General features: G+C 47.1%; 1 protein-coding gene across 2 annotated transcripts; it reads right to left on the bottom strand.

Annotated features, from left to right (window-relative positions):
* Positions 1-1,755: 1,755 nt before the first annotated feature.
* Positions 1,756-24,300, bottom strand: LOC144141477 (juvenile hormone acid O-methyltransferase-like). 2 transcript variants are annotated; one of them, XM_077673032.1, is made up of 4 exons: positions 24,238-24,300; positions 6,172-6,764; positions 5,776-5,935; positions 1,756-3,858 (listed from the first exon to the last, which is right to left on the bottom strand). In XM_077673032.1, exons 1-4 carry the CDS (start codon positions 24,290-24,292, stop codon positions 3,680-3,682), a joined length of 987 nt encoding a protein of 328 aa, XP_077529158.1. In that variant the 5' UTR covers positions 24,293-24,300; the 3' UTR covers positions 1,756-3,679. The 2 variants fall into 2 exon arrangements, with proteins under 2 accessions (XP_077529158.1, XP_077529159.1); XM_077673033.1 differs by having other exon boundaries at positions 3,704-3,865.
* Between the last annotated feature and the right edge of the window lie 494 nt (positions 24,301-24,794).

Here is a 24,794-nt window from a genome sequence, read left to right as displayed (position 1 = left end):
TCGTCAGTGGAATGAGCCGGTGCATTGGACTACGCCGCCTCCCATTGGTTTTGTCGTGTTTGCTTTGATGCTTTGAACGTTTTGGTGGTGTTGTGAGCAAATGTGCGTGGTGAAACGAAGTAGACATATTTTTTGGGTTCTTAGATGCAGTAACGGCTATGTAAACTTTTCGGACGCTTCTAAAGTTGTGTATGGGCTACAAATGACATGAGCGCTTTTTGCAGCGATCTGCGCTTGCGTCCAGCCGTTCTGAGTGAGAATAAAGCTACTATTACTAGTATTAATTTCCTCTTAAGTGCTCTAACGGCTACGCAAACTCATTTGACTCTTCTAAGTTTGGAAATGGGCTACATCGACATGAGCGCTTTTTGCAGCGCTCTGCGCTGGCTTTACGCGGTCTGAGTAGGAATAAAACTAATAATAATAGTATTCACTTCTACTACTTTAAATTATCTACACTGTTTTCCATAACTACGGTTTCCAAGCCAGCCTTAATGGTGGGATACATCGATAGGTGTGCTTTGAAGTAAAAGGCTCTTAAATACGAGTTCGATTATCGTGCGGCCGTGGAAATCTCGCGTCAGTTTACACTTTCTGCCTGTAACCGTGAGCACTGTGCCTTTTGTTTTCATGAGTGACACCATGAGAGCCTAAGAGTCGAAGCGGACTACGTTTGTAGTGCTCATTTTAGCAAGAGCCAAAGTTATTCAACCACCCAACAGCCCATGGTACGAACCATCCCCCTTCCCTTCCCATTTTACCACTTGCGTAGAATAAAGGGTGGCACCGATGGTTAAAAAATATGGCAGTGTTAACGTCAGCCTGTGTTTTTTAATGGTTAAGTATTCTTGACCGAGTATCTAAAAAACTCGTGTAACGGCTTTTGCAGAATTAAAAAACGCGCGACTAGTTGCTTCAAATAGGGGTGCATCAGCCCGAGTCCTCTAGCACAGACGCATTTCCTACACGCTGCAAGCAGTTAGAATGTGGAGAGGGGTGCATGGAAGTGCAAAATTAAACCGCAAAATCATACAGCCCTCCATTTAATGACGACGATGGTTGAACGGCAATCTTTCTTGGTGCGAAATCGAATGGGAAATGGTCAAAGTCGGAGACGCTGCGATCAAAAGACCAAAGTGCGTGCTGGTCCAATTCAAAGCTCAACTAGACACAGTTTAAATCCAGAAGGCAGCCAAGGAAACCCATGCGAGAAAGCTTTGCGATAAACCATCATCGTCGTGAGACGGAAAATGGCGTGATCCTTCAAGCGTAGGTTGAACCTTGTAAAACGACCACAGGATTCAGTTGTGAAACTGAGGACAGGTTTTCATCACCCTCCTGTCTCTCGGCCTTCAGCCACGCAGGAATTGGTTTTTGAAAAATAATTAACCAACCAGCCGGCAACCATTGAAATTTTTGTAAAACAATGCTTTTCTACGACAAGCAATAACGTTCTACTGTCATGCGGTATTTGTTCTGTAAACAATCCCCGATGACTGTAGTAAGAGCATTTCTGTGAAATTAAACACGTTTCAACCATATTTAATGAAGTTACGGAAGCGTCGTCTATCACAATTTGGTTTGACGTAAATCTTAGACGGCACCCCCCCCCCCCCCGGCGCCCCCCCCCCCCCCCCCTCCCAACTTTGTCTTTCGCATGTGCATGACACCGTTTCGTCATCAACTGCCAAAGGCCAGCGCCGCAGCCTTCTTGGATCGGCTGCACACACCGGCTTTTTAGGAGCATTTAGCTGCAATATACTCCTCGATGCGCCAAACTGCATGCAGGCTTGAAAACATTGCATGAAGGAACGGACTTTCGCTTCCAGCTTGACTTGCAGCTTGGAGCATTGAGCTTCGTCTGCTGTTTGTAATTACTGAGTGTGGGCGTAAATCACACACGGGGCATGCCTCGCAAAGTCACCTCCACGCTCAAGATTAACCGAACTGAAAAAATCCCCTGCAGTAATTTACGCTTTGCAAGCCGCACCGCAACGGAAGGACAGAAGGCCACGCACAACAACGCTGCGCTGACCTTCACCGGCATTCCACTGACCCGCGGTTCGCCACGGGCGGCGCTGTTCACTGAAGTGACGGTGGTGCCATAGAACGGCCGCCCGGTCCCCATATTATTCTTCGATGTTGTGCACCAAACCAAACCACAGTAACTGATTTTGGAAGAGAAAAACGTGTTATAAACCATAAGTTTTATTTTTATGGGCAGAATATGACGAAACTTGCACAGAATACCACAAATCTTTTCCAGACTGCTCGGCCACCCGCTTTACCCGCGTATTCCATATTAAATGCTGGTTTAAAATAACGCCTAAAGTTTTGAATTCCGAAACAACTTAAATCCTATGATTACAAATACCCAAGGCAAATTGTAGTAGGCATGTTTCTGATATGGCGTAAATACAACAGCTTTTGTTTTCATACTGCTGTTTTGCAAGGAATTAACAGTACTCCAGGGGTTTAGTTTTTCTAGCGTAGTATTTGCACTAAAACGCAGTTCTTTGGGGTTATCAGATTGTACAAAAAGGCTTGGGTCATCGGCGTAAATTATGGAGGAAGTTTGATCTGCTATGACACCACTTTCAACGCAGACTGTGCTGAAATATGCTATAAAATTAGAAAAAAATGGAATGGCCATGCCACCCACCAGATGATTTCCCGCAACAGAAACTGTGATGTCATATGTGGCAGCTCTGGCATTGGCTGAGGCCGCCAAAAGCAAACTCAAATTGGCAGGGCGTACAAGCTTGTCTGATGACCGATATGCGCTTAAATTAGGGGAACATTCTTTTTGTAGCAGTAAAAATGGTGGAGTAAATAGTGGAAGTTACGAAAGTACACGTAAACATAGAAGTACCGATGCGTACGGCTGTTGGTACTGCGTACACTGTGCTCCTTTTACGTGCACAGCACTGCAGCGCTTTGGGGTTTTCTCAGACGACACTGGCCAATTGACGCCAGCGCCTGTGTCTTACGTGACCATATTTGCCAAGCAAACACCATGTTTCACGAAACGATTATTTTCTACCTTAACAAAAACAAGACAGGTACAAATACGCTAAAAAACAAAGCGAAGGCCGATAATGGCCCTTCGCGTAATGTTGGCACCATCTAGGTTGGTTCACGGTAAACGAGGCTCCGCAATCCGCTGAAGAGCGGTTCTCGCGATGTCATTGCAGACGTCGCGAAAACACGATTTGGTGGGAGAATGAGAACTTTAACTTAAATTGATTTTCTCAGTTAAAAAAGCATCGTTTGCTTCCTGAAAAGCGCTGGGGACACTATAAAACACGGTCTCCATGGCCCCTTTAAGCATATTGAGCCCATCATAAGTGTTAATTCCCCAAACACAAAACGAGCTTTTTGAATTGTACTTTTTTTCTGGATGTGGATGGCACCCATCAGAACTAGAACAATCTGCACTTTCGTGAGTAACGCAAAGGTGGGACCCCGCTCTAGGAGCCACCTACAGTTTTTGCGTGTCGTAGTTAATCTAGGGAGGCCAGTGGGCAATGTCCACCACTGACACCAATCAGCGGGTACGAGAAAAGCATTGCAAGGCCGTAACGTGCCTTCGTTCTTCTCAACTAGCTGTCCTAGGTGCACGTTTAGTCAACCTTAACGTAAATTTATTAGTGTAGCAAGGAAGCGTGCAGGAGAATAATTAGTGCCCAAGGGGATGGTTTTCAACTCTCGATGCCTTGATGATGTACATTCTGAAGCGTGATTGGTCAGTGGTTGGGCCGTGCACTTCTCGCACCAGATGCGTGATGTCCCTGAGGAGTTGTTTCTTCTCTTCTTCGCTGACGAGGTGGTAGATGGGGTTAATGCCCATGTGCAGTCCTGCGAGCTCATTGAAAGCAACATCACGTTAGGCTACGGCATATTACGGTGTCCTAGATAAACATTTTTCTAACGCAATCCTAATCCATGAACAAATGTTCTTTCACGGAGATAAAGGCAATGCTACCCAGCGTTTTACGAAAAAAAAGGGGAAGCACAATTTTCGACTAACTTCTACGGGAATGTGTTAACGGCTGAAAGTAAAGTGCATTCCTGCAACAAGCACAGTTGATTAGTCATTTTCGTTTCGGCTGTGGGGAAAGTGCCGGACACGCCTCCCTTAGCACGACTGTGAAGGAAAACACGAATAACACAAGGAAAAAATTATGCTGGGCTAGCCGCGACTATTTCAAGGGTTGCGCGCCTGAACAACACAGGCCTCACTCTTCCGTCGCAGCGACAATGCAGTCTATTAACTCTTAGCGCAGTCTTGGGTCTGTTTGAAGGTCCCCCTACACTGAGCAATGGGTTCAACAGAAGTTAAAAAATGAGGAGATAATTTAGGAGATAAAATGCTAAGATACGATAAAAGCGATATAAGTAAAAATTATGAAATAAGATACCGCACCCCGATTTTCTATTGTGGCGTACCATCAGGTGAGGCGGCAAGGCCGTTATTTGAACACTCTCACAGCTTTTTCTGCTCCTAAACAGGCGGAGTTATGTGAGTATAGGGGCAAAATTAGGTGCGGTCTGCGGAGCATGCATGAATTAAATATCGGTCGCGCAATCAGAACCACCCCGGTTCTTGAGACCCCACGGTTTTAATCGGAACGCACGCTCGACCGTCCGCCATTTTTAGGGGCGAAGCACCTTAGGATTTCGCTTTGTCCGCGGCTTGTCCCTTGGCGTCCGTGTACACAGCGTTGCGCATGCGCGAGGAGCATTGTATTGAATTGGATTGGATTTGGATTGGACTGGATGGGATTGCACTGGAAAATTTAATTGTATCGGATTGGATTGGAATTGTATATACTGTACACCCGCCTTGTCACTCGTTTACATGCGCGAGAGGGCAATGCCATGGGTGATTTACGGTAAGAACAAACCCCAGTGCTTCACCAACTCGTCATGATTCACTTCGTGGAGATGCGTGAATTTTTTGTATTTATACGAGGGTTTAAATTTACAAGCCACAATAGTTTTTTTCAGCCTCCTCCGTCCCAGCGAGGGAATTAGTTAAATTGCGGGATGGGGACAGCATTGAGGGCACTGTTACGGCTGCATAATTGCACATCACTTCGAAGGATGAAGGCCTCCGTGGTGCAGCCCAACAACGGGATACGATGCCTTTATAAAATAGGTAACGAAGCTGTTTCTTAAAGGGATAACGCAATGTTTTGCATATAAAAAGGAGGTAACATGCAGTAAGAAAGGTTGCCATAGACAGCAGAACCAAGAACGTGTATGCCAGCAGTGTAATTTAGTCAGGGGCATTTAAAACAAGCATCAGCACTGTGAAAATTTCTTCAATCTGACCACAGCAGAGCCTTCTTTGGTACTGACAAAGCTGTACTATGTATCTGAAGATTGCTGATAATAACATGCACTAAAACAAAGAAAAGGTATTGAGTGTTAAACTGTGAAACAGGGCTTTAAACGAAGATAGTAAGAAAAGACACAGACACGAGCGCTCGTGTCTGTGCCTTCTCTCACTGTCTTCGTTTAAAGCTCTGTTTCAGTCTAGTTATCGACCAACTAGCCCAAACCGAAACGTTAGTTAGTATGAGCGTCATATGAATAAGTAAAATCTATTTCCAGGCCTGTGTATCGCTGATTTACCCACAGTGACTGAACCTTCATCATGCGCTAAATAAGGTGTTACGGCCCTCAATTTCTTTCCGGAGCAAGGAATCCAAAGTAGGCCACGATTCCATGCCTAACCTACTATAGAATTATGCAACATGTGATACCTACTTATCATATCATCTTCCGTCGTACTGTCGAAGGTTGTCATCCTTGGAAGTGCCAAAATGGTCGATTGTAGGCCAGCGTCGACTAGAAGCCTTTGCATGTAAGAAAGCTGCTCCTTCTTGCTTTGCATAAAGTGACTGTTAGGCACAAACTCCAGCAGGAGCTGAAAGAAATGAACAATACAGTTTGAGTCGTTCCATTCGCATATTTTTTCTAAACTACATTGTTCACATATTCTAACGGGTAAACTCATTCTATGTGCCATTTACGTGGCGCAGCTACCGTTCTTACAAAAACGAGAGTGACAACCTCCCCCGGCCAAAGTGGTAAACCAGCTAAACTCTTTATCCAGCCTTAAAGCTCCTGTGCGTGTCTGTAAGGTTACTGAAATTTACTTACATCCGAATACTTTGCCCAGCGCTCCATCTCAGCCAGTAGTGTCCACACAGCGCCGGGCCAGTGGCAAGCGCTGAAGGCTAGTAGGCACTCTCCGTCGTCGGTCAAAAGCTCGGCTATGTTCTTCAAGGCGATGGCCGGATCCTTCAACCAGTGCAGGCAGTAGAAGGAATACACTCTGCCGAAACGCCCGTGGCGTCTCACAAAGTCTGTGACGTCACTGTCGATGTCGAGCAAGTGGTACTGGAGCTTCTCGTGGTTGGAGTGCCGCCTCGCGTACTCGACCATATCCCAGGAACAGTCGACGCCGATTATCCTGCGACACGGCAGGCAGCGAGGCAAGAGACAATCCCGTGTAAAATCTCCGGTTCCGGAACCAACGTCCAGAATCTGCGTTGTGTCGTCCGTATCTTGAAGAAAAGTGCTTTGGCAGAAGTCGAGGATGGAGAGGTTGTGCCGCCTTTGCAGATCGTTTCCGCTCATGTAGCGTTCAGGTTCCAGCACGGGCTTGACCGTGGCCACATGCGCTGACGACACGGGAGGCCCCTTCGAAGTTTGCAGGGAACTGACTTCCATCGGAGAGTTTCTGTTGGTATCTGAAACAAAAGAGCTCGTTTATTACTAATAAACGTGCGTGGTGAGCATTACCCCTATGCTCTAAATATTCTCTGAAATGGTTCATCAAAGCGGAGGAACAGGCTTTTTCATGTTTGACTTTTTCAAACTTCATATGCTGCGATGAAACGCTTTTCGATATTATAAACCTCCTGGTGTTCTTGCTGAAGGGCATGAACATCGTTTTGCTATTTTCCCAGCAGGCGAGCTACGCAGTCCCGGTAAACGGTTTACATTTCCCGAGGAAGTGATGCCACCTATCAAGCTCCCCCTGCAGTTTAAAGTCTGTCATTAGCGAATAAATTACGCAGGAAAATAGGGCATAAATATGCACGTGAGTGGCTCTTATTTGTTAAAACAGAACTGAGGGACCTTTCATCTTCGCCAAGGGCAGATGTCATATCTACGTTGTGCATGGATGCAAGTTTCGGCTTAATTTTTCTTACAAAGTGTGCCGAATACAAACGGCTTTTTAACAGCAAATCTGTTTAGGCCGAGCAATATCCGCCCGTCGCACCAACAAATCTTGAAGTGTGAAAGAATGTGGCGAGGACGCAAGGAGCCCACTAGCACGTGTTGGGAGTGCGCTCATCAACCAAAAAATGTGGTTAGGAGGTTCCCTGGAGCTGAACCCGGGACCTTTATGCCGTGAAATGGGCGACCTAACCACCGGGTTACCCCAAAGGCATGCGGGGTACTGGGATAGCAGCGGCGGCGAACAATAACATGCGCAGCCAATTAAAAAAAAAACACTTCCCGTGGTCGGAGTCGAACCCACGGGTTCCTCACCTAATGAAAGCAGCGTCTATCCGATTGAGCTAGAGCACAGCGTTTCGTTTGGGTTCGTAGGGCGGACGTCGGCACGTGTTAACGCGGTCCACTTTGGGAGAGATCTCAAAGCCTGTGAGCAAAACGATCCTGGCCTGGCAGTAACAAAGCACTTTCAGCGATAAGTTCGGAAATAAATGTGAGGTGCAACAGCCGGGTCTCCGGCGAAGTGAGACGGGCCGCCAGCTGTGCTGTTTCTCCAGCCTTGCCCCGCTAGTGCAACCTGCGGCAATTTTTTTCTCGTGTCACTACACTTTGAATTGGCGGGAGCTGCAATTATCATTATTTCTTGCTTCAAGTCGCGCACCTTATAATGACACCACAGCATCACCGAACCCATTTCGTGGAATAACGTTTATTCCGTAATTTTCCGGTGGACCTCCTTTTTTGTTGCCCGTAAACTGTGACGCAGCAGCATGGCGACTGTTATCGGATCCTCAAAAACTCTAGTTTGCCTGTTCTTTCAGCTTCTTTAGCAAAATCACAGCCACTGCTTGCCTGCGCATTAAAATGTAAAATTAATCTGTTGCGGTCTTTCTACCCACGAGGCTGTCAAGCTCTCTTTTCAAACTGCACAAGTATTTGTGAAAACTATATATCGCGTAGGCGGGCGAGAGGTGCCGCATATGACAGGCATTGCTGTGATGTGACCTGGCGAGTTCAGTTGGCATGTACGGCAAAAAAAAAAAAACTATCTATGCCCATATGCTCTTGTGTTGGGTTGCCATGCATGAAAAAAAGTTTGTGAAATCCCACATGTCGTGCCATTAGAAAGTATTAAGGGATTCTGTGGTTCCAGTCGTCGTAATTGGTCCGGTGCACTACAAAAACAGGATAAACCATCAATTGAGAGCATTGTGGTTCCTGTATACTTTCAATTCTTTCGCTTGCTCTCCTCTAGATTCTACTAATTTGCGTAAAATGGTGCACCGTTCTTAGTCGACAAAAAAACTTGCACTTGAGACTCCGCCATTTTTTCGAGCTGAAGGAAAGGTTGCCCTTCCGGAGCAATTGTTCAGCACGTTTTGTTTTGTTGAAATGCCAGACACCTAGAAGGATGTTCAGGCGCCTCTTACCTGTAAACGAAGTATTTAAACAGTCGACAGCTCTAGTTGACTTATAGGTCTTATAGGTTCGTCTTACCATATTCGCTTGTTTTTAAGTGTGTTTTTTAACACAGTCATGGATCCCACCATATGTGCACGCGTTATTTATTCGTCCACGGATATGTCTTGTTAAACAGTACCTGCTCGCTCTACAAAGGATGCTCACTGTGTAAACGAAGTCTATATAATACCTTTAAGGCAGTGTACATTTCTCAGAATGCTGCTTTTAGGGCGCTTTAAATGCGATTGATACAGGATACAAACGTATGCAATCGTAATAAACGATAACGATGTGAATGTTGGTCCGGTCCTCTGCTTGAGGACATGCGACACCGATTATTAACGGAAAGAATCATTGATAAAAGTCCATCGCTAAATGCTACTGCCATTGTACATGATGATGCGTTGTAATTCTGACCTGTACAAATGTGAAGACTGTACAAACAACCGTCACTTTCTGTAGGCGGAAAAGAACACTTCATTCAATTCCAGCCTAGTCTGAATTAGTTTACATGTCCGTAATTTTGTGAACACACTAAAGGGCAGGTCACCGGGCACTGGCTTAACGCCATTTTGCTTACGAGTTTTCTTTTTTGCAATTCCAGCTCCAGACGCCAAGTACAGAGCATAGCAAGCAAAGACGCAATAAAAGTAGTAAGTGGGCATCACGCATTGATTAAACAGGAGTGCAGTATTCGTATTTAGACTTAAAATTTGCTTTTGGAGATTTCTAACTGCTTAACTGGAAACACAGTTAACAAGACTGCGGCAATGGGAGTACCCAAAGTTTATATATCTTCAAAACCCAGGCAAAATTTAGCTTTTCTCTGTAGCGAACAATTACCACGACAACATGATTAATTTACTACGGCCAGCCACACTGATTGAAACAGACGGTCCTCACTAGGGTTCTCATTGCAATAAGCAGGTAAAAGCTCTTGTTAATCCCTCAAGTGTACGCTTTGTTCTCATCAACCCTCCGGGCACCCAGTTACTGCTATAGCCTTCGGATACTGTTTTGCTAATATTGTGAAGGACAATACTAGTTAAGCAAATACGAAAGCTCTTAAGCCATTCCACTCAGTGATGGTGGATGACCAGCGAAGTTTGAGCACGGACTGTACGGGGCCGCTGTATTTCGACAACAAAAGAGAACAGAAATTTAAAGGGGAGGAGCCAACTTGATTACGGTAACGCTTCCTTCAAGAACTGGAAGAAAGTAGACCCGCAAGCGCTTAAAACGCCAATAAAGAAACGTTGGTGTGAACGTAGACGTGGCTGACGAGGGTCACATACCTAAAAACTTTTGAGAAACTTTTGTTGCCTACTTGAGACTCTGCGGATGAAGACAATGGTAGCCAATCGATAGCTACTTGATAGCTAATCGACTCAAAATCCGTATCTAAGTGATGAGGCGTAAAATCGTGAGGTGTAAATAACGTTTTGATATTGGAAATGGTTTCTATTATTAACTAATCTGCTCGAGATGCATGTCCAAGTCAATCCTTTAGACAGCGTGCGGCCTTAGTGGTGGCCGTGAGCTGATACCTCACACCGGGATGTTAGTTTTCCCGCGCCTTACTGTATCGAACGCCGTGCGCTTCAAATACACTGACTGTTTATTCGGACACATAAAAAATACTAATCAAGAACTGAAAGCTGGGCTAGTATGTTTGTCGATAGTGAAGAGCTTAAGTAAGCCCTAACAGACAAGACAAATGACAGAAGTGCAAAAACGAACCCTAGTCTCGTTCATTTCTATCCTGTTCTCCGTCTTTTAGCGCTAACATATTGTCTTCCGTAAAAACAAAATACATGTAACCATGGCCATTTAAGCTGCGGACAAAAATTTCTGAACGTTTTCGCCGGAAAACTTTGAGCGGCACATTTGTAACCATTGCCCCCTCGCACGTTTCAAACAGTCTAATTCGCGGAATCACAATTAGTACAGAAAGATGCATGGAATAGCATGTGGCTAAAATACTTTTACAGAGCCAAAGAGAAATGCACAGCCGTGCATACAGACCGATTTGCTCTTTGATTTGAGACATTTTCGTCGTGGAATCTGCTTCAGCTTCGAAATGGTGACATTTTTAACATACTGAATGGCTGAGGCGTCGGCGCTAAAGGTGTCGCTTGACGTGCGAGGAAATCCTCACTCTCGCACGTGTCACTCGTTTTACGGCGCCGTTCCAGCCAGTGTGCTTTATAGATCCTCTAACGGTTCGCGAAAAGATAAAAATATTGCTATTGGGAACGGGAAGTCATGCAACTCGATTTACACATGCGAAATAAGGTTGTCTACCACTAATACTACTACATATGCCCGTAGGCGTTGTGCACCTTGGCGCTCTGGTAACCCGACGTTGAATAGAGATCTTTTGGAGGTCGGGATCCGTTTGCTGGCACGTGCGGACTAAAGTCCCTTCATAAGCGCCGATCAAGGGACTTTAGTGCGGACTTGCGCGAGCGTGTCTTTGTGGACAAAGCTTCAAGGGGGGGGGGGGGGGTGTATTGGTGGTGGTAGAACCATTTCTAGAACTATTTTAGAGAAATTGTCCCGCACTACGCGGATTCATGAGGCGATCAAGTTGTCTTCGCTCTGGACGCCATAAGAAGCTGCGCGTCCGTTCACCGCTGGTCGTCGAATTCTGCCACCGCTCAGAGAGCGTGAGGGAAGGGAGAGAAAGGTTGGGATTTTGTGCACACCCTGGGATGATGTTGGACACCCGTGTGATATAGTGAGAAATTGTGGAAGGTGGACGGTGCACTTTTCGCTTCGAGCCACGTGTGCTGTTTTCATTGACTCAACGTGGACAAGTATCTCTCGTTTTTTTCTGCCTGGGGAACCTGCTCCCCATCCCGAATTCTCCTCTCATTTGAGTCAACAGGGAGAGGAACTCCACAGTTAATGTTCAAAACTTCTAATAAACGTTTCTGCCGTCCATGTGAACGATGCTCGTGAGGGACAAGCGTGACATACGTTTCCGAGCAGGTTGTGTGTATGTGTGTGCGTGTGTAGAGTGAGAGAAAAAGAGTAAACTTTATTTTGCTTGCAAAAAAAGAAAAAAAAGGGAGCACGTGGTCGGATTCCTCATTTGAGGATCTCGTTGGAGCTTGCTGCCTTCTCCGCACGTTCCACCAGCCGAAGCGAAGTTTTGCTGCTGGAGCTGGCCAGTTCTCTCTCCCACTGCTCATGCGAAGGGTTGGAGATTGGGCGAACATTTGGGTTTTTCTGGCAGGCCCACACCATGTGGTAGAGGGTACAGATCTCACCGCAGTGCGAGCAGGTCGCGCTGTAGAGTGAACACAACGTTCGGCGAACATTCTTTTTCAGGCGCGGATGGCTCACGTTCGTGGTACGGTAACTCTTCTCAGAAACTGGCCATCGCGCCATAGTGGTGCCGGGTCATTGGACCAACAATTCCAGTATTGGTAGCTGGTGTGAAAAGAGGCTAGCGTCGGGAAGCCGCCAAGGGGTCTCGTACAGGGCCTATTATACCAATCTCTAAGACGCCACTTGATACATGCTATAAAGTAGCCTCAATTTCTACACAGCGTGAGTGGCTCAGTCATTAAGTCGCCACCGCAATCCAGCGTATACAAAGACAGCACCGGCGGACGCTATGGACAATACAATGCCGACAAAGACGGAGAGACAGCGGTCAGCAATGGCGCCGAAAGGGGAGTGGAACAAAGGGATGAAAGTGTTTAAAGATTACGCAGACAAAGGACAGAGAAGAGTGATCCGTTAACTGCACAAAACGAGTCGTATGAAGCGCTAGGCAGAAGACACGGGGACCTCGGCTTCCGGAGTCTACATATCGCTCCGGTGTTACGTGGGACAACCCACCACCATACTTAGCCAACCAACGTCAACGTCCAGCCATCTTTCCAGCCAATGGGGCAGTCGCCTGACCGCGGCGGACTCCAGCCCATGTTTCGAGGCCTTGGCGCAGCCGCATGACCACGCGGACCCCAGCCCATCATTTTAGCCCGAGGCGCTGCCACCTGACCGCAGCGGACTCCAGCTCATCGTTCCATCTCGCGGCTCAGCAGACTGACTACGGTGGATTGCAATCGTTACAGCCCATGGCTCAGCAGCCTTACTGTGGTGGACTCGAGCCAATCATTCGCGACCTTGGCGCAGTCGCCTGACCGCGGCGGACTCCAGCCTATCATTCGACCTTATCGCTCAGTCCCCTTACCACCAGTGACTCCAGCCCATCGTTCCATCCAGTGGCGCAGCAGCCTGACCACGGCGAACGCCAGCGTTCGAGGCTGTGGCGCAGCCGCCTGACTGCGGCGAACTCCAGCCCATTGTTCGAGGGCGTGGCTCACCGCGTCACCACGGTGGACTCCAGCCCATCGTTCGAGGGCGTGGCTCAGCCGCCTGACCGCGCCAAAAATTAGCCCATTGTTTTTGCCCGTGGCGCAGCAACCTGACCGCACCGACTCCAGCCCATGTTTCAGCTCGCGGCCCAGTCACCTGACCGCGGCCAACTCCAGCACATCCTTCGAGCTCGTAGCCCAGCAGCCTGACTTGATGGACTCCAGCCCATCATTCAAGCCCGTAGCGCAGCACCCTGACCGCGGCTGACTCCAGCCCATCGTTCCATTCCTTGCTGCAGCAGTCTGACCACGGCGAGCTTCCGTTTACCCGTTTCACCGCTTGGAAGAGCCCCATGAGCATGGCGGACTCCACCACATCATTCGACCTCGCGGCGCAGCCTCCTGACCGCGGCGGGCTCCCGCCTATCGTTCGACCGCTTGGCACAGCCCCATCACCATGGCGGACTCCAGCACATCATTCCAGCACATCAAAGCACCTGCCTGTGGTCCGGTCGTAACTTTCGTCGCTGGCAGTCGGCACAAGAGCGAACGAACTTGCGGACAAATGTGTGCATTCCGCGCCAGTAGTAGCGCAGCCGGAGGCGCTGGTAGTATGTCTTGAGCACTCCGGAGTGGGCACACTGAGCAGGATATATATATATATATATATATATATATATATATATATATATATATATATATATATATATATATATATATATATACATATGCAATGGTGATAACAAAAATATAAAAATTAAAACAGAGTATGTGCGCACTGTACAAGCGCGCACACGTTCCTCATTCCTTATGTCATGCGCGCACCCAGGAAGGCCAGCTCTTTCGCTGTCAAAGATGCGGAGGTCATGCTCACGCAATCTTGGCCACCACGATGCATCTCAGCCGCCTTCACAATCTCCCGTGTGCGCTGATCACGATCGCGAAACACAACCATACATTTATTAAACAGAGGCGAACACTTGCAGTTCTGGCAATGACTGGCTAGGTTCCCGTCTGTGCCTTTTTCCGCTCGATTGGCATGCTCACGGAGGCGTTGATTAAGACACCGTCCTGTTTGTCCAACGTAAGCCCTATAACAAGACAATGGGAGCATATACACGTCTCCTTCAGTGCAGTCAACGTACTGATTTTGGTGCTTAACCTCGCACTTTTTCTTTTCTTTTTTGGATCCGGGCACGTACCAGTGCATAGCCGTGACAGTTTTTCCGGAACAGACATCACAACTTTGACGCCGACCCTTCCACCAATCTTTTTAAGATTGTGTGAAATGCCGTGCAGGTAGGGAACAACCACCACCTTGTTAGGTTGGTGGGTCGCCTGGTTTATCTTGGTCGCCTTGCCCGATGCCAGCCCGTCTTTGCTTTGAGCGAATTGCGTCAACCACCGCTACGATCACGTTTGCGGGGTAACCAGCCGACCTTAGGCGACGCCCATGCAAATGGAAACTGGTGTCCATAAGGTGCTCACACGTTTTGTTGAAAGCACTGTTTGTGCTTTTTGTGCATTTTGCGCTTTAATTCGTACCATTCGTACTACTCTAATTCGTACAATGGATTACCAACTAGCTCGAACTCACACGTTGTTAAGTAGTGTAAGCGTAGTTACTGGCAGTGGCGTACTTTCACCAGCAAACGGAATATTTCTGGGTGCCCTTATTGTTCGCGAAGTTTTCACATCGCGATATTCGCGAAAATTGTTGCCATTCAAAGATAATGAATCTCACAGTAATTTGAAAGCATTACCCATAATTCGTCACGGCCCACCACCCTCGACACGTAACCGGTGTGCTCGCACGTGCTTCAGCCTAAAGTGCATTCGCTATCCTGTCGCCTGCGGCCAGCCTGCCGCTTAATACGGCTCGCTAAATACCTCCTTGAATCATTGCTGCGTCGAGCGCAGAATCACGACAGCGAAACGCATTCGTGCACAAACAGGGTATTCCCACATGTCATCATACACTTGTGTTCATTACGTGCGGATTGTTTGATGCCGCACGCAACCCATCGTCATATTTGTTGCGCCATTGTCCTCGCCAAAGCTCAAAACAAACATCATGAGCTGTCAGTCATTGGGCCCTGGCGTTTCCAAAGCGGACTTTATAACCTCAGGGCTAGCGGTCATTCTCTTTTGTATTATTGACTGCAACATCTCTATAACACATTGTGTAGAACGAAAGTATGCCCAGAACGCAAAATGGGTACATTATTTGTGAAGTTTCTATTTCATTACGGACGAGCCCTGTTTACCTGCCCACAACGGCAAAACCACAACGATTGTAAAGACGCCTAGAAGGTTGGGTCGCCTGGCCTGCCCCGGACGCGTGAATTTGCGCCAAGTGTTCGAAGCAGCAAAGGTAAGGCGATTCCCCATTCCTTAACATTGAACACGTGGGGAATTCGCTAAACTTTCGTTGTGTTCACGTGCCTAGTGAGGACAGTGCCCGTTCCGGACAGTTGAGCACGGCCGAATGAGCTCACTGATTTTGGTTCCTACTGACGTCTCCTTAGCGCTGTCTATGCCTTTGCCCCTCGAAGGCGTGTTGTGGCTCACGCGCACACACGCTTAATTGGAGACTTATTGCCGGCTTCCTCAATCTGCCGCCTGCCATGTGAATCATGCAATACAGTTCCCACTTGCCCTCTGATTTTGTTACTTTGTTGGTTTTCCTGCTGGTCGCTCTCTACAAGGGTCAGTTGGACAGCGTTGATGCACTTTTCCACGTTTGCAGGCGAAGGGAAAATGCGGAAGCATTTTATGAGCCGTCACGTCAGAGAGTCGCGGAATAGCAGCATACTCGGCAGGCGCGGATGTGTGACGTTTGTGGAGGCGTCGTTGAACCCGAGCACGCAGTTCAATTTGATTGAAAACCGAACTTTTTTTAGTATTGATACGGGTACGAAAGAGAGCTGCGCAGCATTCTCGGGATAACTTCGCAACTGGTGGAATTTGAGGATACAGGTGCACTATAAAAAATATGGACGTATCTGAGCTGTGCCACCAATGGTTGCACTTTGGAAAGATTATGCCTATACATGATTCTATGCATCAGAAAAAGTATGTTTCATGTTTCTATACATGCTTTTTTTATACATGTTGCAAAAAACTACAGACACTGACCAAAAGAAACTGGCAGAACATTAAAAACAAACGGAACAGACCTTTCGGCTTCGCTACGGAAGTCTTGTTCGCTTCGGAAGCAAGGCTTGCTTATCTAAGCCTAAGCGCGTCGGAAACGAGGCTTCCTTATTTAAGCCGAAGCGTCTCTTCCGTTTGCTTTTAATGTTCGGCCAATTTCTTTTTGGCGGTGTCTGTCCTTCGATTGGAAAATCTTTCATCCCGACCAGACGGGCTTGAGCAGAACTGTCTACTTCCCTTGATCCTCATCCTCGCTTCTTTAAAAGAGTGTTTCTCTACCACTGCAATGTTCACCTAAAGGTTTACATTTCCGTATTGGCAAGTGGTAATGAGTCTTCACAGCACAATAACCAACGCCCACCATTTCTTTCAACTCTGCGAAAACGCCATGTTGTAACTAGACAGTAAATACTAGGCTATAGAAAGAGGGTTTCGCATAATTGTTTGCTTGCGAAAGTGAAACGGGGTTCTCCTTTACCTCATACTTATCAAAGTTGCCGAATCAACATTAAAAAGGGTGCCAGGAGCGTTGAAGACAAGCTGTAGTACTATATTCAATTACTGTGGTTCATTCCTCTGTCTTAGGAATCGGTAAAACATGAAAGTGAAATGTGCAGCGAAATCTGCAGCTGAGCATGATTTGCGGGTCCCGGCTGTCTTCTGGGTGTGCTTCGCCAGCGACGTCCCGCTGGCGGGTTCCTTCGGCAAAGGTGTACTGGCGTGATTTCCGTGACGGATATGACGTTAATAAACTTTTGGTGTACCCCGGCATAAAACACTTTCGTGTTAAAATATAAAACCCGAAAACGAAACAACCCTAAGTATAACGTACTCTTTGGTTCTAAAGGTTGCTTCCCCACAAGAAGACCCTGTGTGCAGAGGTGCACCCTTTGCAGGCCGCTTGCTTCTTTGTACTGGCGTCACTTCCGTGACGGATATGACGTCACTGAAATATTGGTTGTATCCCGGAATAAAACACTTTCGTGTTAACATATCGACTACGGGGATCGGGCTACCGCAAATGTTTATCTGTTAAGTTCTCATCGTCCCTGATCAGGAGGGGTGGTTATAAATTACTTTTATGTTAGGCACAAGTAAATAAATCAACCGGATTACCATAATTTTATAAGTAATAGCTAGGAACCCAAATGTGATGACACTTGTGTAGACGAACATGCAAGCCCACCTTGTGTGTGGCAGCTAACATGGCAACAAGGAATATTAAAACTTTCTGCAGAAGTACAGCGGAATTCGCTCTCTTGTAAAGCTTAGAAGCGGTGAGGAGCGGGGTGAGAGCCTCTGCACGGGATGATCGGGACCCTAAATCTACTCCTCATTTCCCAACTTCGCTCTCAGCCAGCGATTTAGGGCGCACGAGGTCAAAATAATGGCTTCGACGATGTCTCGTGCTATACGTACGTGCGAATAAGCGTTTCTTTTGAGCCAAGCTAGTCTGCTTGCGCAAAGTTCGCGGGCAAGCCACTTACGTCGACCGGAATAGGAACGTGTGCGTGGTACCACTGCGGCAACATGGACGCACCGCCCAAAGTAACGAAAAACGGCAATTACAAACTCTTCTAAGGAAACTCAACGCGCGCAAATCGCAAGCAGTGAATTATAAGCGCAGTGTGAATATAACCAAAACTGATTTATAAAACAGCGTGGGAAACAGGACTACAGAAAAGGCACACAGACAGGGCCATGGCTAACAACTGAGTTTATTGTCACTGAACGCGCAATAAATAGGAAGAGATAAGAGACCCGTGAAATCCTTGTCTAGGGAAGAAATACCAACTAAAGGAAATAAAAAAAATACAACCAGTTCTAAAATAGACATTAATCTACATTTCTAACGCATTTGTAGCAACTAGCACACCTTGCATCACAGCCCTACTTATCTACAGTATCACGAAGAAAGTGAATTTTTTCCCCGTGAGAGCAATGGAGGGAGCGCTGACGCAATCCTGTTTCCGGGTATGCATTTCCCAGACTTCTCTAATGTCTCGTCGCATCCGGTCCCGGTATCGCGCCAGCACGTGACTTTTCTCAAACAGAGGCGAGCAGCCTGGGCACTTGGCAACTTGCACAGCGAGTGTGATACCTGTGGCGTTTCTTACGTCGCACGCGGGTATGTGTGGCCTTTCTGCAGTCCTGTTTCCCGCGCTGTTTTATAACTCACCTATGGCCCGCCTTCAATCCGTGTTGCAGTCTATTACCAAAAATCGGACGATGCAATTGCAATGAGAGCAGCCTGCGTCTGTATGTGTAACAAGAACGTAAGAATAAATTCATTAATAATGCATTATCCTCCAAAAACATTCACCGTCGTTCATTATCACACCACGCGACGTTTCGGGTGCAATTTAATATTTTTTTAAAGTTTATTTTGTTCCATTTCCACTTTTGCAAGGAAAGGGGGACGCAGTGTGCATACACTTTCTCAGCTTTGCAGTCTTCAATTCAGGTCGAGGTTAGCGGCGACATTGTAAAACGCGCCTTACTCCGAAAGTCCCTTCAGGTTCATTGATGAAATGCAAAAGATTATCTGTTATTCGCATTTTTTACCATACTACAAGGCTACTTTTGTCGTTTGTTCTTCGTAGCACTGAATTCAAAACTATTCATTGCAGATCAGTTTTGTTTTAGGTAATAAGGCACTGACCTACTCTATAGGTCTACTGTGTGCAGAACAAAGTTCAATTCGGTGTTTCTGGGTGTGCGGTTAAATTATGTTGATTCCTCTGTCAGAGGAATCGGTAAAAAAACTAAGGTGAATTGTGCAACGAAATCTGAAGCTGAGCATGATTTGTGGGTTGGCGGCTGTCTTGTTGGTGTGGCGAGCGACGTCCTGCTGGCGGGTCGCTTCGGCAAAGGTGTGCTGGCGTCATATCCGTGACGGATATGACGTCAGTGAAATCTTGGGGTATCGCGGCATAAAACACTTTCGTGTTAAAATATAAAACCCGAAAACGAACAACCCTAAATATAACGTACTCTTTAGTACCAAAAGTTGCTTCCCCGCAATCAGGCCCTGTGTGCAGGTGAGCACCCTTTACAGGCGGCTTGCTTCATTGCACTGGTGTCATTTCCGTGACGGATATGACGTCAGCGAAATCTTCGTGCGTCCGGAAATAAAACACTTCCGTGTTAAAATCTGGGGTTATCATATCTACTCGCTCACGCCATGCCACAGCGCACGTAACTGCATTTGTATCTACGTGCGCCGATAAAGGCAAACGTGGAAACCTGCCGCTTACGTCTTAGAACGCCGCTTTGGTGCCACGGCTTCGTGTCCCCCAGTTTGCGACCATAATATCAACTGACGATGATGTGGTCCACGCTATGCTGCTAGTGGTTGTTATAATGTTGCGGAAAGCAAGTGTATGAAAATTGATGCGAGTTTTTTGGTGTGGTTTATTAAAGCATTGCTTGTATACGTTCACGCTGCCAGCCAAACCAAAGAACTGTTGTCTTGGTAACGCATAATAGAAAAGGTTGTCGAGATCTTCAAGGCACTGTTCACAGTTCCTTCAAGTTTATATTATGGCTATGACTCAGCAGATCCTCACCGACGACAGAACTAACGTACACCACTTTTTATCGTGTGAAAAAATTCACAAATAAATTGGCGCAGCTTGCATTAGTGGTGTGAGGCTGGAGAAACAGCAGAGCTGGCGGCCCCTTTTCCTTCGACGAAGACCCGGCTGTTACACCTCACATGGAGTTCTGAACTTGTCGCTGAAAGTTCTCCATGACTGGCAGGCCCGGATCGTTTCATCCGCAGCCTTTCAAGTCTCTCTCTAAGTGGACCGCGGTAGCACGCGCTAGACCCCGCGGCCAAGTCCAAAGCCAACGCCGCGCTACGAACCCAAAGGAAATGCTGTGTGCCAGAAATATGATGATAGATCAATCCGATAGACGCTGGTTTCATAACGGGAGCGACTCAGGTTTGTTTCCGACCGCGAGAAGCGTTATCTTTTCTTTCCAACTGGCTTTACATGTTAATATTCCCCGCTCTGCAAAGTCCCTTCCCCCACGGGTCCTAGCGGTGGCTCCGTGGTTAGGTTGCCAGTTTCACGGCGTGAAGGTCCCGGGTTCGGTTCCCGGTGCCACCCAACCAGAATTTTTTCCTTGATGCTTCAAGGTGTTTTGGTGTGAAGGGCGAAGCTCGGCCTAAATAGCTCTGCTGATAAAGCCATAAACAGTTCCTAGGTCTGCATATTCTGATATATGACGAATTGTACACTCTTAAAAAAACTATGGTTGATTCCTCTGCCGTAGGAATCTGTAAAACACGAAAGTGAAGGAAGGAAGGAAGAATGTAGAAGAAAGGCAGGAAAGTTAACCTGGCTAGAGCCTAGTTTGCTATCCTGCACGTGGGAAAGGGGAAATGGGCAAAAAAAAGAGAGGAAAAAAAAGAGGAAAAGTTGGACCAGACACGTATGCCCTGCACTGGGCACCGAAAGTGAAATCTGCAGTGAAAGGAGCACGATTTGCGGGTCGGCGGCTGTTTTAGTGGGTCTGCTTGGCGAGCGACGTCCTGCTGGCGGGTCGCTTCGGCAAAGGTGCGACTACTTCGGTCCAGCTCCGTGGCGTGTACGGCAGACGATTGCGTTGCGACGAGCTCAGCTTTTGAAACGCCAGCGGCAGAGTTCGTAGTTTGGACTGCGAATGTGCGAACGCGTTCCGCTTCCCGCAGACGTTTCTCTTCGCACCAAATCAGTCACGTTCGCGACATTCGCCCGTCGGTGTCGTTGTCATTTAGCGGTGCATAATGCAACAGTTTTCGCACTGAGAAACGACGCAGCTTATGCTGCCAGGTCGGGGCGCCAACTGTTGGCGCTCGTTAGCGTCATCATGCACTACTTCGCTTACCTTCTCCTAGCCAGCAGCACCATCTCCGTCAATGAAACATTTTCCGTCATTTCTGCTGTGTTCGTTGTACTGGCGTCATTTCCGTGACGGATATGACGTCAGTGAAATCTTGGTGTATCCCGGCATAAAACACTTTCGTGTTGAAAAGGTGCTGGCATTCACTAACCGAACACTAGCAAGTTACTTGTCCCAGTATATACTAGGTACTTAGCAAATGGAGGTAGTAAATGTAACACTAGTCAGGGTTGCTAACTGAAGCAGGTAGTACACACTACTACCTTCACTGGTAAAGTCCTAGCGATAACACACTTCTGAGCTGCACGCTTTTACTAACTGGCCGTGCATAACATAGTCAAAAGCACGGCCTTGATCTAGTGTATATTTCTTCCTACACCCACTTAATTTCTTGACCATACATTTGTTAGTGGCAGAGCCTACGTACCGAACCCGGGGCAGTAAAGTTCGTTTGGAGTTAGTAACTATGGCCGTTACTACCATTTCCCGACTCTTTAGTAAGAGTGTATTGCATTTGAAAAAATGACTTCCTTGAAATACTTCATGTTTAGATATGAAGCCAACTTTAAAGTTATCCGTGTAATCTTGCTCTTTGAAAGCTAGCTTACCGACGTTTAGTGTTGCGTAGTGAACCCTAGCCATCTACGGAGGGAAGGTGGTTAGAAGCTCGGATTATACTCCTCTGCACAACCGCCACCTGTTCCCCGAGTCGGCGGTTGATTCGGTTGACTCGCCCCGCTCGACGTCTCTCTCCCCATGACATTTCCTCGCGCTCTTCGGCTTCCGTGCCCTAAAAAGTACAGCAGGGCACGGAACGCTTTTTTGGCGATTTGATGTGTGACATTTCGGGAACAACAGGTTTGATGACGTGCATGAAGGGCCCTGCTGGACATTTTAAAGGACACGGGACCCTCGGACCAGCTGCGATGCTGCCAGTGCTGTCCATCTTATTACCGTCAACTTGTTCTTCCGTTCTATCTTTTTTCTGTCCATCCTCTTTTCTGTTGATCCTCCTCCTGGACTCCGCCTTGATTGAGGTGCCCTCAACCCGTGAAGTAGTTATCGGCTGAGTCGACTTTCGTTTCCCTTCCAATAAAGCAAATCTCTCTCTCTCGGCGGCCATCTATGCAGTGGACTAGACACATCGTTGTCTCTACCCACCATCCGTGTGTGCCCTTCGACTGTGACGTAGAGATCGCGCTACCGTCGTTACAATTCAACATAGCCAACCCCTATAATTGGCAGTCCCCAACGTATATCGAATCCCAAGAGAGCGCCAGCTTCGCTACTCTTCCCTCTTCCCAATTCTCTTTGCTATCGTCAATTTTCTTTTCTATCTTGGGAGCAGCCTAGTGTAATGAATATTTCGCAGTGCGTTCTACTAATAACAGTATATGTGCAGGGGTGCAAGTGTAATTCCTGCATTTACGGGACCGAGTCCAATTAATACTTAGGTTGAAGCCTTTTCTGCGATTACATCTGCCAACGTAAATTCAGTCATGCAGTTTCAGCTACGTCGCCTTGTCCTGGTAGAAGGTAAAAGTGAACGTTAAAACATAGCGAGAAATTTAAAAACTTCAAACCTCTTAAAAAGTGCCGTAGCTGAACGACTTCATGGCTAACCGAACGATAATTTGGATTTAGCGTATCTCACGCCGTGTACCTGTTTATCGTCGTGGGTGTAACCAATTAACGAGTGTCCATAGCTGAGTTCGCAACTTGGTGGAGCAGTATAGGATTGTGTGGGATTGTGTCTTTTAAGCGATTGTCACCGCGCACCCAGCGCTTGAAATTTTACGAGATGCTTTTCTAATTTTCGTGCAGAGGCCTACATGGTTGCGTTTGTTACACAAGTTAGCCTCCTTGGTGCCATTCAGGACAGTACCCTGTTTCCATCTGGCGCGGTTTCATTCTGTACACAGAGACAGTGTCCGGGCGAGATTGCATTGTGTACGCAGAGGCAGTGTTAACGTTGAACACTGCCTGTACTGTTCTGAGCAACTTCTTCAGGACTCCCGCTGTTCGCCCTGAGTAACGTAATGTGTAGAACCACGGGTTTCGATGCAAACAGAATGGGTTTGAGCCACAGCAATGCAGAAATTTTCGCATGAGCCGTGAATTTTTCTGTACTGCAAAACATTGCCTTTTTTCAATTATACGTATTTTTTCGTAAATGAGCGTGGTTTAATATCTTTTACGTCGGACTAGGGGCAGGGCGCGGCATATGAATACGTTTAATAAATGTTCTGCATCGCAACCGAAGCACTTGACTAGTACCTATCTCGGAATGAAATATCGCTCCCAAGTGATGAATAACTCTGCAACTTCAAGAAACATGCACGCAACTGCACGCATCCTGATGGGAAGATGAGATGCCTTTGCCATGCCCCTAATTGATGACGACCTCGGGTTCACGGATGCACCTTTGATTTCGAATATTGCAAGTAGTATTGGCAGTGCACTTGCGCGTACCTCATACTCTTCGGATTTGAGCGATGAGCCTGTCACAACGCTAATTATTTTCGGCGTTTTGCTTGCGCCAGCTCTAGTTCGCCTGAATCGATTATTTCAAATCGACTTTCATCTCACTGTACTTCTCGTCAATCAGCTACGTGATGGATTTGATTGATTGATTGATTGATTGATTGATTGATTGATTGATTGATTGATTGATTGATTGATTGATTGATTGATTGATTGATTGATTGATTGATTGATTGTTTTAACGCGCCGACGCAGCGCAGACGATGAGGCGTGCCTTGGTGGAGGGCTCCGGAATAATTTTGACAACCTGGGGATCTGTAACGTGCGCCAAAATATCGTACGCACGGGCGTTTTTACTTTTTGTCTCGATTATAAAAGCGACCACCGTGGCGGGTCGTGATGGATTTGACCTGCACGAGTTCATTCCGAAGTTCTCTCTGCAGGGCTTCCCTGAAGATATTTAGTTCTACCCTGATGTCTTTAGTTCATCAACAGCCAATTCCTTGACGATCCTCGGCGCGATTGTTTGAGTCCCGCGGTACGAGTTTCACAAACTCAATAGGTAGCCGATGCAGCCGAAATATTTGTAGAAGCAGTGGTGCGGGAGCGTATAAAGTCTGCCAAAATTACAAGAGACAACAAAAGCATGACCACCAACCTGGGGTAACGGACGCAAAAATCCGGCTAGCCGAACCGTCGACCGTGATGCTCATGCCACTACTTCCTTAGTGAGCAGAAGCTTGCTCCGGTATCGCGTTTTTCCAACCGCGTTCTAAGTGACGTCACGGCCTCGGAACCAAGACGCTGACGCCTAGATAGTCACTTCTGCACCTTCGGCTGACCTCCCAGTCAGCTGGACTTCCCGATATTTGTGCTGATACCGACACTAAACTTTGGAATCCTCTGACACAGACTCGGTTTATCGGTCGTTGCTGTTGTAGGTCGGCTCGGCCAGACGGTCGACTGTACTGCTGAAAGGGGCACTGACGCAAATATTTTGCTTGTTGGTTTTTTCTTGTTGCGATAAGCAGTTAATGACCCACTTATCACGTGTGGAAACCTCATTTGCTTCAGCGTACAGCAGTTGTTTAGTTACAGGCGTTTTCAATGCGGCCAGTCACAGTTTTGGTTTCAGCGGGTGCCGCGAAACGAGAGGTTTTGTGTAAACAAAGCTGACCACGTGACAGAAGGAGGGTTATCACAGAGCAGAACTGC

Source organism: Haemaphysalis longicornis, unplaced genomic scaffold (genome assembly GCF_048455015.1).
Source record: "Haemaphysalis longicornis isolate Haplotype H1 unplaced genomic scaffold, Haemaphysalis longicornis Haplotype H1 scaffold_6, whole genome shotgun sequence".
In the NCBI taxonomy this organism is placed as follows: Eukaryota; Metazoa; Arthropoda; class Arachnida; order Ixodida; family Ixodidae; genus Haemaphysalis; species Haemaphysalis longicornis.
Note: the sequence above shows the minus strand (reverse complement) of the source record. Positions and strands in the feature narration are given on the sequence as shown.